The sequence below is a fragment of the Pipistrellus hanaki genome, assembly GCF_964339955.1.
Source record: "Pipistrellus hanaki genome assembly, chromosome: 14".
Taxonomy (NCBI): Eukaryota; Metazoa; Chordata; class Mammalia; order Chiroptera; family Vespertilionidae; genus Pipistrellus; species Pipistrellus hanaki.
The window spans coordinates 32,812,779-32,831,391 of record NC_140516.1 but is presented as its reverse complement, the minus strand read 5'-3'; the positions used below and the strand labels follow the sequence as shown (position 1 = coordinate 32,831,391).

The window sequence follows — 18,613 nt, the reverse complement described above, 5'->3', positions numbered from 1 at the left end:
TACTACTGAAATAGATTAATGAATAGTAACCTAGATCATAAAGAACATATTCAAACAAAAAATCCTGATTATAGGCCATGTCCTACTAAGTGTCTTCGTAAGACATAGCCTGTAAGGGGCAATTTACCCTTACAAAACATTACACAAGGAAAGGCATCCAGTACATTCCTTTGATAATGGTTTCTGTGTACAAAATCAGACTTGCACAGAAGTCAAAATTTATTTCGGAAATTTACTGGTAATGCAATAATACTTTAAAAGGGATGTGAGCCCTACTTCCCAAAGTTTGAAACTCAAACCTGATATATGTTAGCCATACAATCTTGAGCAAGTAGCTTAACTTTCTGAGTTTCAGTTTTCCTTATTTGTAAAAATGGGAACTGACGTATGATACCTATAGTGTTATATAAGTGAGAATAAGGCACTATAGGCAAATTTTTGGCACTTATACACACATTTCTTCATCAGTTTAACCTTGCAACCTTTTCAATTAACTAGACATATGAGAAAGCAACTATGATACTGAATTTTGCATGTTAATGCAAAATGCACTTATCCAAATATATCCACATATATAAACAGATTCACTCAGTGTCTTATCTACATGTATTTAAAACAGAATATTCTGCTGAAACCGGTTTGGCTCAGTGGATAGAGTGTTGGCCTGTGGACTGCAATTCCAGTCAAGGGCATGTACCGTGGTTGCGGGCACATCCCCAGTAGGAGGTGTGCAGGAGGCAGCTGATTAATGTTTCTAACTCATCGATGTTTCTAAATTCCTATCCTTCTCCCTTCCTCTCTATAAAAAAATCAATAAAATATTTTTAAAAATAAAAATAAAACAATATTCTTCAAGTTTAGAAAAGTAGAAGCTAGATTAGAGAGATAAAGCCAAAGGCTATTCCCCTTTTGTGGCTTATTCAAAGCATTCCACTAATAAACATACCACCAACAACCACAATCACCAGATTCCTAACCTGGAGAGGACTGAGAGTACAGTAATAGTCTTGAATAATTTTGGGTGGAAGGTCTTGCAAAACATCTTCTTTCATTCTTCTCAAAAGAAATGGCAGGACTTGGCGGTGTAGTGCATCCATCGCAAGGACACCTGTTAATAAGAGAAAATGGCTCAAAAAAAGAATAAATTATATTCACTTGCACAGAAAATATAATTCTCTTTTTCATACCTGCTTCTTGTTCTCGACTAGAGCTTCGAGCATCCCTACTTGCTAATATAGGTTTACCATATCGAGCAGCAAACTGGCGTTCAGTCCCCAAAAATCCTGGCATGAGGAAATCAAATAATGACCACAGCTCCAAAACATTGTTCTAAATATAAGAAAGGAATATATTTCAGTTTGTAGTGCGATGATTTATTTACACTTAAAAAATAAAACATTAATTTAAAAAAGCCCATTATGATGCTATAGATGAGAGATTATCACATTTTTAGGTATATGGTATAAGTCTATATCCTGCTTCCCCGAAAATAAGACAGTGTCTTATATTAATTTTTGCTCCCAAAGATGCGCTAGGTCTTATTTTCAGGGGATGTCTTATTTTTCCATGAAGAAGAATACGGTACACATTTATTGTTAAATGAAAATAAAGGAAATTTATTACCTGTATACGGTACAGTAGTACGGTAGTTGTCAACACAAACCAGACAAACTGTGAATCCTACAGTATCAAGAATTTACTCATTTATTCAATGACAATCATGTCATCATCTTCTGGAACATCACCATAACAATCTAATTCCTGAATTTCCTGGTGAATTTCTTGTGACTTTATTTCTTTCAGAATCAGTGGACCAAATCTCTCAGGTTTGGCAATAGCATTCTGAGACAGAGCCTGGGGGGGTCTTATTTTCGGGGGATGCCTTATATTTCACTCAGAAGGAAACATGTAAGTAGGTCTTATTTTCGGGGAAACACGGTATTTAAATGTGTAATATTCAAGTCAGCATCCTTGGAGAAAATACTCTGTCTTATTTGGGGGGAAGAGGGGAGATTTTTAATTCTCCTCCACCAGGTTAAGTCTTGGTCTATAGCTATGGTCGGCAATCTGTGGCTCTTCCACAAAATACCACAGCCTGGGCGAGTCAATTTTGAAGAAGTGGCATTAGAAGTAGTTTAAAAAATTTGGCTCTCAAAGGAAATTTCAATCATTGTACTGTTGCTATTTGGCTCTGTTGACTAATGAGTTTGCCGACCACTGGTCTATAGAATTAAGTCCTACTGATGGCATAAAGTAGTAAATAAAAGAGCAAAAGGAGGAATGCATTTCTGATTCTTTTAAAGTTGACACTCATATTGATAGCAATATTTAAGGAATTTGGCCTACATCACCATTTTTTCAACAAAGGAAAAAACCTAAAGAGTTTGGTTATAGGTCAAGTCTGCCCAGTATTTAAGGGTCACTAAGAACTGGAACAAGTTCTTTCCAATTCTGAAGTTTCATGGGAAAAACAAAACACATTTTCATTGTGGATTCTTTCCCAAAGTATGTGTGTCCTAAGGTACCATTTTACCCCTTAACTCTACCAGATGTCTGTCCTTCCTCATCCTGCACCAGCTCTGGCTCACCATGCTGGCTACCCTCCCATATGATGGATGGACAGCCTTCAAATCCCACTTAAGCTTGACCTTCCATAGGGACCACTATCAACTGGGCTACCATGGCTCTTCAGTGTAGAAACCCACCTTACAGCTTCAGAGCTAAACTGTTCAGGTGGTTATGAGGGAAAAAAAGATTGCTTTTAAACAACTCTTTTATTGTGAGAGCAATAACCTATTTAAAAATACTGTGATGTTTCCATGCAAGTTTAAAATGGAGCAAAATAAATCTTGATAATGAAAGCCTAAAGAGTCTTTTTCCCCTTTTAAAGGAACTTTTAAAATCCATAGTGTTCATGTAATGGACAAAACCCTAACACTTATAATACTCAGTCCATCACCAAAAATAAGTAACAAGTACATTTAAAAAAATCAATTATTTCAAAGACACCTGGTGTTTTTCCTCCCACTAATAGAGAGTGATGAAGAGTATCTTCCCATCCTAGTGGGCTATCCAAACTAGGTGTGAACATTTGCAACCTCTGGAAGTACTGTCACACAATCTCTTATCAGAACACATCTACATATTCAACTATCTTCTTCCTTTTCTAAGATAAACTCCTACAATCTCCTTTCAACTGTTTCCTAATCTCAGGATTCATGGTTTCAGTGTTAAATCCAATTGTGGTGTTGAAGCATCCATCTTGTATGAAAACTGCTGTCTGAAATTTTAACCCTGCTATTTGGCTTCTGTAAATTCTTGCTTGCTAAGACTACTCCCACTTCAGAGGCCATTCAACGTTCCCGACAAAGTTACCAGTGCTGGTGCCAGGCCTCTGGTTGAGGTCTCAAGGCCCTAGTACATACGGAAACACTCCATATTTGGGAGACAAAGAAGGTAAAAATCATATAAATAGGGAGAATTCCTGCATGTTGGGGCCCAGAATTTGAGAGACATTTTCCTCTGGACCTGCATGTTATAAATGTAACTCCATCTCTCTAAGTATTGCTTTGTTCTTCTTTGGTTTTCTGTAACAGGTAATACTACAAAAGGAGAATGGGCATTTTGGAATAGAGTCTGACTAATATCTCCCAGACTTTGGACATAAGACTTCTATTTACATAGCCTAAAGTTATATTTTAAATATGACTTTACAAACCTAGTTTTCTCAGATACTGCTACATACCAAATGAACTGTTATTAAAAGCATTACTGGAAATTATCATTCCTATAAACAAAACAAAACAAAACAAAAACCCTCTAATTTAATTCAATGCCAATGCCAATCCTTCTTTTCACATGACAAATATTTTTTTTTTTATTGTAAATAATTACCTGTATTGGTGTTCCAGAAAGAATAATCCTATAATTAGCAGTCAGTTGTTTTACTGCTTTTGATAATTTTGTTTTTCCATTTTTGATGACATGGCCTTCATCAAGAATACAGTAATTAAATTTAATATTTCTAAGGGAGAATACACAAAAACATTTTAGCATTTTTTTTTTTTTGACAGGAAAATACTAAGTTTCTCCAAATTTGATGCTAAATTTTTCTAAATAAATAAATAAATGATTCTTACCTAAAGAAATCTATGTCATTCCTCACAACATCATATGAAGCCACTATCAGATTATGCCTTTTTACTTGATGCTGTAACCTGTGTTTAAAAATAAGAGTAGGACATGAGGAATCTGCAAAATTCGTAACACAATTTCAAAGGGAAAAGAAACTATATCATCATATAAGGTGCTTTCAATCTGTCTAATAAAACTAACATTCCCTTCTGTTTGCATTTATGATCCTGCTACCAGAAGGCCATTCTTATAAATGGGCCTTATTGCTCTAATTTAGTCTGATTAGAAAAGAGATGGATACCTGACTCAAATGTGGTGGACATTTTAACTTCACTTGCCAATACCTCTTCCTTGGAGGCACTATTCCTTCACTACTCCATGGGGCTGGGGTTTGAGGGGGAGCGATCAATCCTTATATCACCAAAGAGATGAAGCACTTGAGTCAGGCTGAGCCACTCACAATATTCGCTGACCCCAAAGGGATGGTTTGGGGGCATGACCAATGGGCCTAAGACTGCCCATGATCATCATACCCACCAACTGTAGACTGAAGTCCAGCACAGACCAAATATAAGTTATGTATTAGGAGAAAGAGCAAACAGGAGCAATCTAGATATGCCTGAAACAAGAATTCCACCCAAAATTATCAATTTAGTGAATAAATTTCCTGTTTGCTTAAGCTAGTCTGAGTTTCTATCACTTGTAAATAAATGAATTCTAAATAACAAACTACAGTAAACTTTTTTAGAGTACAAGCTGTTGAGATACCTGTGTTCAAATCTCTTATTTAACTAACTGAGTGGTCCTGGACCCATGCCTTAGACTTCTCATCTGCAAATTAGAAACAAGAGAACCCACACCTCATAAGGTGATTGTGAGAATATACAATTTTACATAAATGTGAAACTGTTTAGAACAGTGCCTGGCCAGGAAGTGCTCAATATATGCTACCTATTATTAATACAAAAGGAGCAGGGTATCTATGGACTAATCAGCAACCTATGATGATTCATGCTTTTTGAAAAATGAACTGAAATCAATGAGATTCCCCTCTTTAAAAATTTGTATTTATGGACATTAAGGGATATACTAGTGAACACAGAGTAGGTAAAGCTAATAGAACTTTAGTGTTGCTATGTTATCAGGATAGCTAAAGCAGTCACTGTGGACCAAGAGCGTTTTTGGGGCGAGGGAACTCAGGGAAAAGTGGGTAGCTTATGACACTTAAATGCTGTGACCACAGCTTCCAAGGTCACAGAGAATGGCTTTGGTTCCTGATAGTTTCCTAGCTCCAATACTTAGAAAGTCCAATTGATTGTTAAAAACACCCTGAGTCCTTGATTCCCCCCCCCCCAAGAATTTAAATTTTGTCTAGCCAATGTGGCTCAGTGGTTGAGCATTGACCAGAGATCATGTTCAAATCCGGGTCAGAGCATATGCCCTGGTTGCAGGCTCAACTCCCAGTAGGGGACATGCAGGAGGCAGCCCATCAATTATTCTCTCTTATCACTGACATTTCTATCTCTCCCTCTCTCCTTCCTTCCTATCTGAAATCAATGTGTGTGTATATATCTATCCTATATAATAAAGAGGTAATATGCAAATTGACCATCATGCCCTTGAACTTGGCTATTATAAATAACATTGAACATAGGGGTGGCATATATTCTTTTGAATGAGTGTTTTTGGCAAAGTCCTTGAATTTTGATGAGAGATAATATCTTTAAAATATATGTGCACTTACCTTTCTTAAATAAATTTATATGTCTGGTAACAAAAAAAGCTAAATTCACCCACAATAAATTTCATTTTTCCAAACTATTGTACTTAGAGCAAAAGATTTAACAGTTCTTACCTTATTCTTTCAGTAGGAGGTCCAGTATAGTGCAATGGATTGAGATATTCTCTGGAGCAAAATTTACCTACTTCATCCACCCAGTGACCTGTTAATGTTGGTGGACAAACCACCAAGGAAGGAAGTGGCATACATTCTGCCAATTTTGATCTTGCATATTCCTGGGCCCTTTACAACAACAAAACAATAAATAAACCACCTTTTTTATATTTCTCAGCATCTGGAAGTCTTCTTTCAAAATAATATTTTAAGTTACCTGTGACAATGATCTCCTGCTAGAATGCAGATGGACTGTAAAGTTTTTCCTAACCCCATGTCATCACATAGAATTCCATGAAGTTTATACTTATTAAGAAATGCTAACCAGTTCACACCATCCTGAAACATTGAAAGAGAAAAATTATAACTGTAAACAAATCATAAATAGTATTTTTTTTCAGGCATAAAAGAAATAAATGGATATAAGACACCAACCACAATATTTTACCAAGTAAATTTTAAAAACTCTTTGAGGTACATTTGAAAGGAATAGTCACTATTTATATTTATAAGATAACTATAAAACTTTACCTGCTGATATTTTCTGAGTTCAGCATTGATTGGTACTGGAATTTTGTAATTTTCCAATTTCTTCCCATCTAACAATTGCTCCAGAAAGTGTCGTTCCTTGGCTTTCAATTGGATTAATTCTTCTGACATATTTGGAGGGTCAGGAATGCCTGCCTAAGAGAGTTTTTTAAGTGTATTAAAACTATTTACTCATAATTAATCTTTAAATTATAAAATACTAGTAATTTTAAGTTTTATTAAAATATAACAATTTTCCCCACACCATGCATTACTTAAAAGGGCATATAAAGTTGTATAGCTTATTTTAAGTGAAATGCTATTACTAGAGTTTCTCAATTTCAGTGTTATGATGTTGCAGGATTATTTTTGGTTCTCAAAATGTGGGCTGCTGACTCCTCAGGATGCTCAAGACCTTTTCAAAGGGTCACTGAGGTCAAAACTATCCTATGTAATAAAAGGCTAATATGCAAATAGACCAAACAGCAGAACAACCAAATAACCACTTGCTATGATGTGCGCTGACCACCACGGGTCGTGCGTGGAACATGGCAAGCGTCAGCTGCAGCAGGATGATGGAGCAGGTGAGCAGGGGTGCCAGACCAAGGCAGGATGCTAGTCACTGTCATCAGGGCAAGCCTCTGGTGGTTACTGAAAATTTTTGCTCCTGCGTGCCACGGTCCTGCCAAGTGCTTGCACCTGCTGCCGGTGCTGGCCCCATTTGCACCCGCTGCTGGTGCCAGAGTATCTGCTTGCACCCACTGCCGGCGTCTACCGCCAGTCCCAGTCACTCAGCGCCGTCAGCAGGCAGTGGCTGTTGGCCCTGATCACCCCGAGGGCCTCTCCAGCTCCCCCTGCTCCTAAGGGGGGATCGGGACAGCAGCTGCCCCTCACACCCACTGACAGCACCGGCCCCAATTGCTCCGCACCTTCAACGAGTGAGAGCAGGGAGAGTGCCACTAGTCAGTGTGTGGGAGTGGTGGTGGCGGGGGTAGAGCTGCTGGCAGACGGGACTGGGGGCTGCAGTGGCAGTGGCAGAGAGGTGGTGCAGAGGATCAGCCAAGACCAGCCCCTGTGCCTACCACAGCCACATGGCCCAGTTCCTTTCAAGGCGTACAAATTCATGCACTGGGCCCCTAGTTTCCTAATAGAAGATTATTGTTTGCTTTTACCACTGTGTTGACATTTGCACTGATGATGCAAAAGTAATATGGGTAAAACTTCTCGTCCACCAGAAAAAATCATGGTAATTGCACCAAATATATCAGTAGTCACTGTATTCATCACAGCCATGAACCAGCATTTTTTTTAAAAAGCTTGTTTCATTTCAGAATGTCTTTTAAATAGTAAACATAGTTTTATTAAACTCAACTACAAATGCACATCTTTTTTTTTTTTTAAACATTTTATGCAATGAGATGTAAAGTATACATAAAATACTTTGCACTATGTGTTGAGGAAAAGCACTTGTTAGACTGTTTAAATTATGTGACCTACTGATTTTTCATAGAACATTTACTTGACTGGACGGATAAACTGGTTATTCTAACTTGGAGATTTGGCTGACGTTTTCTCAAAAATAAAATTTCACTTCCAAGAAAATAACTGACATAACTTGTTGCCAATAAAAAATAAGCTTTCACCATCAACAAAACAACAAGAAAGCCCACAGTGTGGGAGAACATATTTGCAAATGATACCACTGATAAAGGTTTAATCTCCAACATCTACAAACAGCTTATACAACTAAATAAAAGGAAGATAAATAATCCAATTAAAAAATGGGCAATGGACCTAAATAGAACATTTTCAAAAGAAGACAGAAGGAAGGCCAAAAGGCACATGAAAACATGCTCAAAGTCACTAATTGTCCGAGAGATGCAAATCAAAACAACAATGCGGTACCATCTCACACCTGTCAGAATGGCCAACATCAACAAATCAACAAACGACAAGTGTTGGCGAGGTTGCGGAGAAAAAGGAACCCTCGTGCACTGCTGGTGGGAATGTAGACTGGTGCAACCACTGTGGAGAACAGTGTGGAGTTTCCTCAAAAAACTGAAAATGGAACTCCCATTTGACCCAGTAATCCCACTTCTAGGAATATATCCCAAGAAACTAGAAACACCAATCAGAAAGGATATATGCACCCCTATGTTCATAGCAGCACAATCTACAATAGCCAGAATTTGGAAACAGCCTAAGTGTCCGTCAGCAGATGATTGGATCCAAAAACTTTGGTACATCTACACAATGGAATACTATGCGGCCATAAAAAATAAGGAATTCTCATCATTTGCAGCAAACTGGATGGAACTGGAGAACATCATGCTGAGTGAAATAAGCCAATCAATGAAAGAGAAACACCACATGACCTCACTCATTTGTGGATAACAAAGAGCATTATAAACTGATGAACCAAAAGATAGATATAGAGACAGTAAATCAACAAGTAGACTGTCAAATTACAGCGGGGAGGGGAGGAAGATCTGGGGGAGATAATAGATCAACCGAAGGACTTTTATACATGCATATAAGTATAACCAATGGACACAAAACTCTGGGGAGGGAGGGGATGTGTGGGAGGGAGGGTGGGGGGCAAAAAAAAAAAATCAATAAAATATATTTAAAAAAAAAAAAAATAAGCACAGAATAAAAAAAAAAAAAAAAAAAAAAAAAAATAAGCTTTCAGCCGAAACCGGTTTGGCTCAATGGATAGAGCGTCGGCTTGGGGACTGAAGGGTCCCGGGTTCGATTCCGGTCAAGGGCATGTACCTTGGTTGCGGGCATATCCCCAGTGGGGGGTGTGCAAGAGGCAGCTGATTGATGACTCTCTCTCATCGATGTTTCTAACTCTCTATCTCTCTCCCTTCCCCTCTGTACAAAATCAATAAAATATTTAATAAAAAAAAATAAAAAAATAAAATAAGCTTTCAGTAAAAACTTAGCAGTGAATTTGGCAACTTTCCAATAATAAAAAGGAATTTTCTGTTGGTTATATTAATTAATTTTATTTTTTTGCTACAGTATGGTGAAATATATCAACCATTAAAAATTTTACTAGCCAGGTAGTTCAATTGGTTGGAGCATTGTCCCATCACACCAAGGTTGCAGGTTTGATGGCTAGTCAGGGCACATACAAGAAATGAATGCATAAATAAGTGGAATAACAAATCGATGTCTCTCTTTCACAACTTTCTCTCTCAAATCAATTTTCAAAAGTTTTTTTTAATGCAACTCAGTGAACCAATATTTTCCCAATGATCTATGCATAATGTTACAAAACACATATGGTGAAAAGATCTAGTCAAAAGTGTAAGATTAACCAATTACTTTTTATTGATTTCAGAGAGAAAGGGAGAGAGATAAGAGATAGAAACATCAATGATGAGATAGAATCATAGATTGGCTGCCTCCACACACCCTCTACTGGGAAGGATCTAGCCCATAACCCAGGCATGTGCCCGTGGCCAGAAATGAATCTGGGACCCTTTAGTCTGCAGGCCGACGCTCTATTTACTGAGCCAAACCTGCTAGGGCTAACCAATTACTTTTAAAGGTAATTTACACATTCATTGGTAGAACGTTAGATTCTACATTGAAGACAAATTTAAAAAGCTTTCTCTTTTTAAATTTTGATACGCTATCAGATAAACACCCATAATTATTTGAAAAGGCTGTCAAAATACTACCAACTTTTCCAATTACCTATCTCTGTGAGGCTAAACTTTCTTCATATACCTCAACCCAAGGAACATGTTGCAAGAGACTGAATGCCCAAGAAAATAGAAGAATCCAGCTACTACGGTACATTACTAATTCAGGCATAAAAGAGATTTGTTAAAATGTCAAATAATGTACTTTTTCTAACTTTTTGTTTGGAAAATAGTTATTTTTCATTAAAAATGTTACATATGGGAACATCTAATGGATTCATTATTTAAATTAATTAATAAATCCTTTCATATTCCAGAAAATATGATAAACAAAAGCCCTTTGGAGGTCTTCAATTTTTTAGAGTGTAAAGAGATCCTCGGACCAAAAAAATGTGAGAACTATTGCCCTATGCTGTCTCTAAAGTTTAAAAAATTTAAAACTTTGGAAACAGAATTATAATTCAATTAAAATATATATGTACACTGAGTATTAAAAATGACTGCATGGTACATTTACAAAAGGATTCAGAATTAACTTTAGTAAGATAGAAACTAACATTTTAGCACATCTAATACCATAACGATATTAATAAAAATGAGGCCTTCCTGCACAGTACTTTACAAAGATTAAACAAAATCTTCATTTATCCTCATGGAATCTACACTAATAAAAGAGAAATATGCAGATTGACCGTACCTCTGATATGCCCACCAGCCAATCAGGAACTAACCCAACCAAGATGGCTGCGGCCACAGAGCGAGGAGGAGGCTTGGGTTTCCCTAGCAACAGAGAAAGCCAACCTTCTCGCCTGCTCTGGCTGGCCCTGGCCTCCGTTCAAGGCTACAAAGTTTGAATTATAGAAGATAAATAAATCCCAGATACCAGGGCCTCCATTTGGGAGTGGCTGGCCTGCAAACCACCACAGGCCCTTCTCCCAGGCCACCCCACACCCCAAGAGAACCCCCACCCTGATCCAGGATACCCTTCAGGGCAAACCAGCCAGACCCCACCTGTGCACCAGGCCTCTATCCTATCTAATAAAAGAGTAATATGCAAATCAACTGTCACTCCAACACACAAGATGGCCAGCAGGGGAAGGCAGTTGGGAGGGACCAAGCCTGTAACGGAGGGCAGTTGGGGGTGATCAAGCCTTTAGGGGAGGGCAGTTAGGGGTGACCAGGCCTGCAGGAGAGGGCAGTTAGGGGCAATCAGGCTGGCAGGGAGCAGTTAGGCATCAATCAGGCTGGCAGGGGAGTGGTTAGGGGGTGATCAGGCTGGCAGGCAAAAGTGGTTAGGGGCAATCAGGAAGGCAGGCAGACAGGCAGGCGAGCAGTTGGGAGCCAGCAATCCTGGATTGTGAGAGGGACATCCTTCAAGGGGTCCCAGATTGGAGGGGGTACAGGCTGGGATGAATTTCGTGCACCTGGCCTCCAGTTTTTAATAAAGGACATATAATGAGATCCTTTTCTTAACACTGAAATCCTAAGAACAAGAGTCAAAAATATTGTTTAGTTCCAGGAACCCTTTCTGTGAATAACTTCTTCACTCCAATTCCTATAAAATCAACAAGTTACTAATAGTGTGGGGAATTAGAATTGGTAGCTGATATTCCCTGAATCTTTGATAGTACAAGTTTTAGAAAAGTACATGATTCTTCCTATGATGATTTAAATAGAAGAAATCAAGATCAAGTGGAACAGCAATTAATCTACATGACATTCTTATTTCTACTGCTATGCTTTCAAGCTCACAAATATTTTCTTATGCAGTATCCAATCTGCTATTAATCACTTCCAGTGTGTTTTTATAGTCATGCATCGCTGTTAACAGATATACATTCTGAGAAATGCATTGTTAGGCAATTTTGGTGCTGTGCAAACATCAAGGGCCCTTACACAAACCTAGCTACTATAGCCTATTACACACATAGGCTATACGGTAGAGCCCATTGCTCTAGACTACAAATCTGCACACCATTTTATTGTAGGCAGTTGTATCACTATGGTATTTGTGTATCCAAACATAGAAAGGGTACAGTAAAAAATTCAGTGTAAAAGATAAAAAAAATGATACACCTGTATTGGACAACTACCATGAATTGGAAGTTGCTCTGAGTGAGTCAGTGAATGAGTGGTGAGTGCATGTGAAGGCTTAGGGAATTACTATACACTGCTGTAGACTTTATGAGGACTGTCCCACAAGTCCTCCTCCGCCTGCTTCCTTCTGACAGGGTCAGAAATAAAACATTAAAGCTGTTGATGCTGCTCCATGAATAGAGATGTGAGCTGGGTTGACTGGAAACATGAAGGAGAAACTGGCTGGGTAAAGCTTAGATCACTATAATAGTGACTGTCAGGAGGGAGTAAAAGGATCAGTAGGAGTAAGAACGTAAAATGGAGAGGTAAAGGAGCACAGGGAATTGTAATGACAATGTGGTTTTGCCTGTTGCATGTTGGAGCAGTGGGCAGATTAAGGAACTTGGTGGTACTCATTTTAAAAGAGTAATCAACATGGAGTGGGTGTAGAACTGAGGAGTCAATATTTTGACTTTGAAAATTTGTTTTTGAGTCCATGGACCCTATTTGGCATAATGGGCTCTTTCTGACACTGAACTGATGGAACTATTTGTAATTATATTTTTCATCTCACAAGGTTCAACTTAGGTTCTCTTATCTTCCATTTTGCTCATTATACTGCCTTCCTGAACAAATGGAGTGTATTTTAATGTTCTTGTCTACTTATTATATTATATGGGCCATTTCAGAACCTATTTCTATTGACTGACTTCTCTCCAGGTTATTGGAAATATTATATGGTAATTTTTTCATGGATGTTAAACATCATATGTTGTCAGGTGCTAGATTTTTTTTCCTTTAATTTTTTCCCCTTGGCATGTAGGTAAGTTGCTTGAAATCAGTCTGATCCTTTTAAGGCATGCTTTTAAACTTTAAGGTGGGTCCAAGTTAGCCTTTTGTCAAGGGCTAATTTGGTCCCACTACTCAGGCAATATACTTCTAAAGATCATACTTGAAGCTCAGTATGGTAGAAGACTTTTGACTCAGCTTCTTGGGCACACAAACTATTCCTGGCCCTGTGTAAGCTCTGGAAATTATTCCACATACTCCTTTCTATGGTATTTCCCCGCCCCAGTCTCAAACATACCTATATTCTCATATATGTTTGAATCTGTATTTGAATACAGTATGCTAGAATGCATATGCCCAGATGAATGCTCAGTCCTTGTGGGGACTTCTGGAGCTTTCTATCTATGCAGCTATTTCCTGTTGGGTACTCAGCCTTATAAAGTCTCACCATCTTGTCCTCCCTTCGCTCTGAACTCTGACTCTTCAACTTGGCAAAAGCACTAGGCTCTTCATGTTTCCCTTTCATAAATCACTATTCTGAATTGCCTGTTGTTCAACATCTGAAAACCACTGTTTCATTTTGTGTGGTTTTCTGGTTCAAACAGGGGTCTTCAAACTACGGCCCGCGGGCCACATGCGGCCCGCAGAGGAGTCTGATCCGGCCCGCCAGGTTTTTTGGGCAGTGAGCGCAGCCGAGGTGTTACAGTAGGAATTAGTAGTTCATATAGTCCGGCCCTCCAGCTCTCTGAGGGACCGTGATCTGGCCCCCACTTTAAAAAGTTTGAGGACCCCTGAAGTAGGAGGATAAATCTGCTCCCTGTTTTTCTATTACAGCTGGAAGCAAAATATGCATCACATTTTTGGAATTTTCACATCAAAGGGAACCTTCTCTCATTTCTAAAGTCAAAATCTCTTTTCTTTGCCAATGTTATCAAGTATTATTTTTAAAAAGTGTTTATATCCCTTATAACCTCATAGTGGATCTGGGCTCTGATTTGGGGGCACTTCCATTCTAATTCACATTTAAACAGCTATTAAATTGATTTTCCTAAGACACTGCTTTCCGCTGTTAAGACTAATTTTCCTAAAACACTGCTTTTATCATCTACTCCTTTGCTCAAAAAAGACACAATGTTTTCCCATCACTCACTGATTCCTAAGCTCAAAAGGGCCAACGGGACTAAATATAAGCAATTTAATTTACAGATAAAATGATGCAATGCCCAAGAATCTAAGGATATGAATAAGACCTAGGAAGTGGGTGATGAAAACAATTCTGGATATAAAAAAAAATATAAACAAAATGTATAGTTGAATAAGTTATAAAACACACACTTTTATAACCATTACCCAATTAAAAAAAAAAAAAAAGAGCCCAGCCAATATCCTAGAAGATCCCATATGTTCCTTCACTTTCCTTTCCCTAAGAGGTAGTCACTTTATTAACTTCCATAGCAATTTTCTTACTTTATCATCTAAAGTATGCATCCTACATACTTTTGCCTATTTTTGAACTTCATTAAAAAATGGAATCTTATATAAAGGGATTCATTAATATTGTAGTATGTATCTGTACTGTTCATTCTTATTGTAGTATAATAATCTAGTTAACGTTAGTCTACTGATGAACATCTGAGCGGTTAAAGACTGCTATAAATAATGCTATGATACTAGTAAATGTTCTTGAAGATGTGCCTTGGTATATGCCTATGCATTTTTCTAGGGTGTATATCTAGGATGGTTTTGTTGGGTCACTGGGATGGGAATCTTCAATTTTACCAGATCTATCAAAACTTTTTTTCAAATAAAGAGGGTATCAAACTTATGCTCATATTTTGCTGGTAGACATATAAAATGGTACAGTTACTTTGGAAAACGGTTTGGCAGTTTCTTAAAAAAAGAAATGGCCCAGTAATTCCATTCCTAGATACAAATCTGCTCAAAATGAAAGCACACATCCACAAAAAGACTTATAAGTGCAAGTTCATAGCGTTACTTGTAACAGCCAAAAGCTGGGGATAATCCAGCTATCAACTTCGGAATGGATAAAGAAAAGGTGATATGTCCATACAATGGAGTACTATTCAATCATAAAAAAGAACCATTTATACATAGACAATATATGGAACAACGCTGACATCCAGTTGTTCCATTACACTTAAGTTATTAAGGAAATTTCCAAATGGTTCTGAGGTAGCTGTTTTCACAAACTGAAGTATTGATACGTATTATAACATGGATGAACTGAGTATCTATTTCCTGAGTTACAAAAACCCTTCCAAAATATATTAAGAGGCTTGGTGGCAGGGCTCTGGTTCTTCCCTTGTTTCAAGCCATTATTTCCTGATTGACCACATATATTATTTCTGTCCCATGAATATACTCCAAATTTCTCTAATTTCAGTTTCTCCATACTCCCACAGACTTCAATTGCTTTACATTTTCAATTATCATCTCTCAAATTTACTTTTCATGTAAACTTCAGTATAGAATCTTGACATAGATGTTATAGGGATACTTAGAAATAATTCTATTTCTAGAACAGCATTAATGCATAAGTCTTTTAGGAACCATAGTTTTACTTAAAACCCTTGTTTTAAAAAGTTACCCATTAAAGTATAAATTTCTTAATGCTTACAACAAATATATTCAACATTATTTTTTAAAACTTGACAAATTATTTAAGTCCATAAACCAAGTGTTTTCTACTTACCTCAAGTGGCATGAGTCTAATCAGTGTTGCAAAACACTGCGTAGCCATGAATCTTACACTGTCTGTCTGATCGCTCATTCTTCCCAACACAGGCACAACTAAAAGGACAATATATGGAACAATACCGACATCCAATTGTTCCATTACACCTGAGCAAGTTATTAAGGAAATTTTCAAATGGTTCTTAGATGGTTTTGCAAACAAACGGATACACCAAGATTGTAACTTCTAAGAAAGTTCCTCATTTTCTCATCTGTGTTTTAAGGTACTAGAGTATTCCTCGAAGTCTATGATTCTTATAACAGCATATGCACACTGTTGCTCTTTGTAAACATTATGTAATTTTCTCATGATTAAGTATATAAAATCATGTTTCCATCTAAGGTTGGCTGGAGGAAGTTTTACTAATAAGATTTTTTCATTCATATACTAATAAGTTTCTAGATTTCCAATACCAAAATAAAGTGAGTTACATTACAAGCAAGGAGCACAATACTCAATGATTAATTCTAAACTTCCCATCAAGATCTTGACAATCATAAACTGGACTTAACAGGCCCAATAAGTTTAGTTCCCTTTCAATATTCAGCATTTCTGAATCTAACTTTCTACTGATTTGACCTCCATTCATCTTTCTTGTTCTTAGAAATATCAGTTACTTCAAGTTAAATAATAATCAGTAGATGCCATACCCTTTTAGAAAAGAGCTTTGCCTGTATATTCCCAGTAATTTAGGACATGTAGTCATATTCCATCCAAGTAATGAACTAACTCTGGCAACAAAATGTATTATAATATAAGAAGTACCTTATTAATATCTGATTAATATTAATGAATTATTCATTATAAACCAAATAAATATATAATTCATAAAGTACATAAAATTATTTTTGCCTATTGAAAAGATCTCCTAAAATAGCAATTCTTCAAACTTTCTGTGTAACAATTTTCACAACAACATGTAAATATATTTTTAATGTATTTATACTATAATAAAAATTCTTCAAAATAAAATGTAAAAAGGCAGTTTTCTTTTTGGAACAAATTTACTTGGATAAATCTATTTTATTTTAGTCATCCTTAAATAAAATGAATGTAATTTCTAAACATCTTGTACAAATAAAAAAGGATACAGGCAAGTGCTTCAATTGCACCCTCTTGCTTGATATTGTCATCAATTGCTCCCAGCCATGGAAGAACTTTCTCCAAAAAAATATTCATTGTTTCCATGGTAGCGATTTTACTCATGATTCCTACACAACGAGCAGCCATATGTCTCACTGCAGTGCTGGGGTACTGAAGGCACATATAAAGATGAGGCAAATGCTGTACCAACTAAAAAAAAATTTAAGACAATCAGAATACTCATTAGGGAATGTACTGTTTAAAATATACTATAATAGCCGAAACTGGTTTGGCTCAGTGGCAGAGCATCAGTCTGCGGACTGAAAGGTCCCAGGTTCGATTCCGGTCAAGGGCATGTACATTGGTTGCAGGCACATCCCCGGTAGGGGGTGTGCAAGAGGCAGCTGGTCGATGTTTCTCATCGACGTTTCTAGCTCTCTATTCCTCTCTCCTCCTCTATGTAAAAAATCAATAAAATATATTTAAAAAAAAAAAAAATATATATATATATATACATACACACACACTATAATAGTCCAATTCAAAGGTTATCAAATGCATAAGTGACTCTAAATCCAAGAATATCTCAAAACATTACTGTCAAAATATCCTCAATAAAAAACTAATCTAAATCCAAACTAAGGCAGCGTTTTTCAACCGCTGTTCCGCGGCACACTGTTGCCTGGTGTGCCGTAGGTGCAGACAAGACAAGAATTTTATAATTTTTCACTATTTTGTTTACTTAATATTTCATAATAAAGTAATTATAAAATACTTTCTTTGTGTTTATTTGATTCCTGTTCAAGAGAATTACTTTATATATAGTCAATATAGGCACAGAGTTAAATTTTTTAACATTTTCTAATGGTGGTGTGCCTCGTGATTTTTTTCATGAAACAAGTGTGCCTTTGCCCAAAAAAGGTTGAAAAACACTGAACTAAGGTATAACTCTTTTATTAGAAAGAAAAGGTGCAGAATTTCCCTGCTCAGTATCTTCTTTTAGTATCAGGAAAAACACAATTCTTTCAAACTTTAACAGGGAGCCTTGGCTCAGCTGGTTGGGTTTCATCCCGTGCACCAAAAGATTTTCTGGTTTGATTCCAGGTCAGGGCACATGCCCAAGTTGCGGGCTCAATTCTCAGTGGGAGTGGTTGCGAAGGAGGCAGCCGATTGATGGCCTATTATCACATCAATGTTTCTCTTTCTCCCTCTCCCTTCCTCTCTCTCAAAATATAAAGGGGGAAAATATATATATGTGTGTGTGTGTGTGTGTGTGTGTGTGTGTGTGTGTGTGTATTCATTTAATAGGGAAACACATCAAAAGGTATTTGCAAGATTCTCCGACTGAGGCTGGGAAAATGATACCACACATCACCAGCCCCCTCCAAATCTTATAGCACTGGCTTAGGTTTAAGCACATATTTTTATTCACTGGGTTGAGTGATCCTGATTTTGTTCTAAACACCATACTTTCGTAAGTGCATTTTCCACTTTAACTTTCTGGCATACCATAGTGTTATGACAACAGCAAGACATATGCCATTATTAAATGCATGCTGTACTGAATGCCAGGATTGATGCTGATGAAAGCCAGATGCCTGCTCAACAGACTAGCTTTAATTTCAGGTGAATGCATGTTATTGAACATGGAGGTAAGAGCATATGGATGGATTCTTCACTAATGATAAATCAGCGAAA

The 18,613-nt window shown here is 37.2% G+C and overlaps 1 protein-coding gene across 1 annotated transcript in view; it reads right to left on the bottom strand.

The window, feature by feature from the left end:
- The window catches only part of BTAF1 (B-TFIID TATA-box binding protein associated factor 1), a 94,728-nt gene that overhangs the window by 8,704 nt on the left and 67,411 nt on the right, over positions 1-18,613 (bottom strand). Inside the window, exons 24-32 of the mRNA XM_084904311.1 lie at positions 16,924-17,125; positions 15,791-15,939; positions 6,560-6,712; positions 6,246-6,367; positions 5,990-6,157; positions 4,140-4,217; positions 3,895-4,024; positions 1,188-1,329; positions 978-1,108 (exon numbers count right to left, since the gene is read on the bottom strand). Coding sequence (XP_084760437.1) covers positions 978-1,108; positions 1,188-1,329; positions 3,895-4,024; positions 4,140-4,217; positions 5,990-6,157; positions 6,246-6,367; positions 6,560-6,712; positions 15,791-15,939; positions 16,924-17,125 — 1,275 coding nt within the window. The remainder of the gene's footprint in view (positions 1-977; positions 1,109-1,187; positions 1,330-3,894; positions 4,025-4,139; positions 4,218-5,989; positions 6,158-6,245; positions 6,368-6,559; positions 6,713-15,790; positions 15,940-16,923; positions 17,126-18,613) is intronic.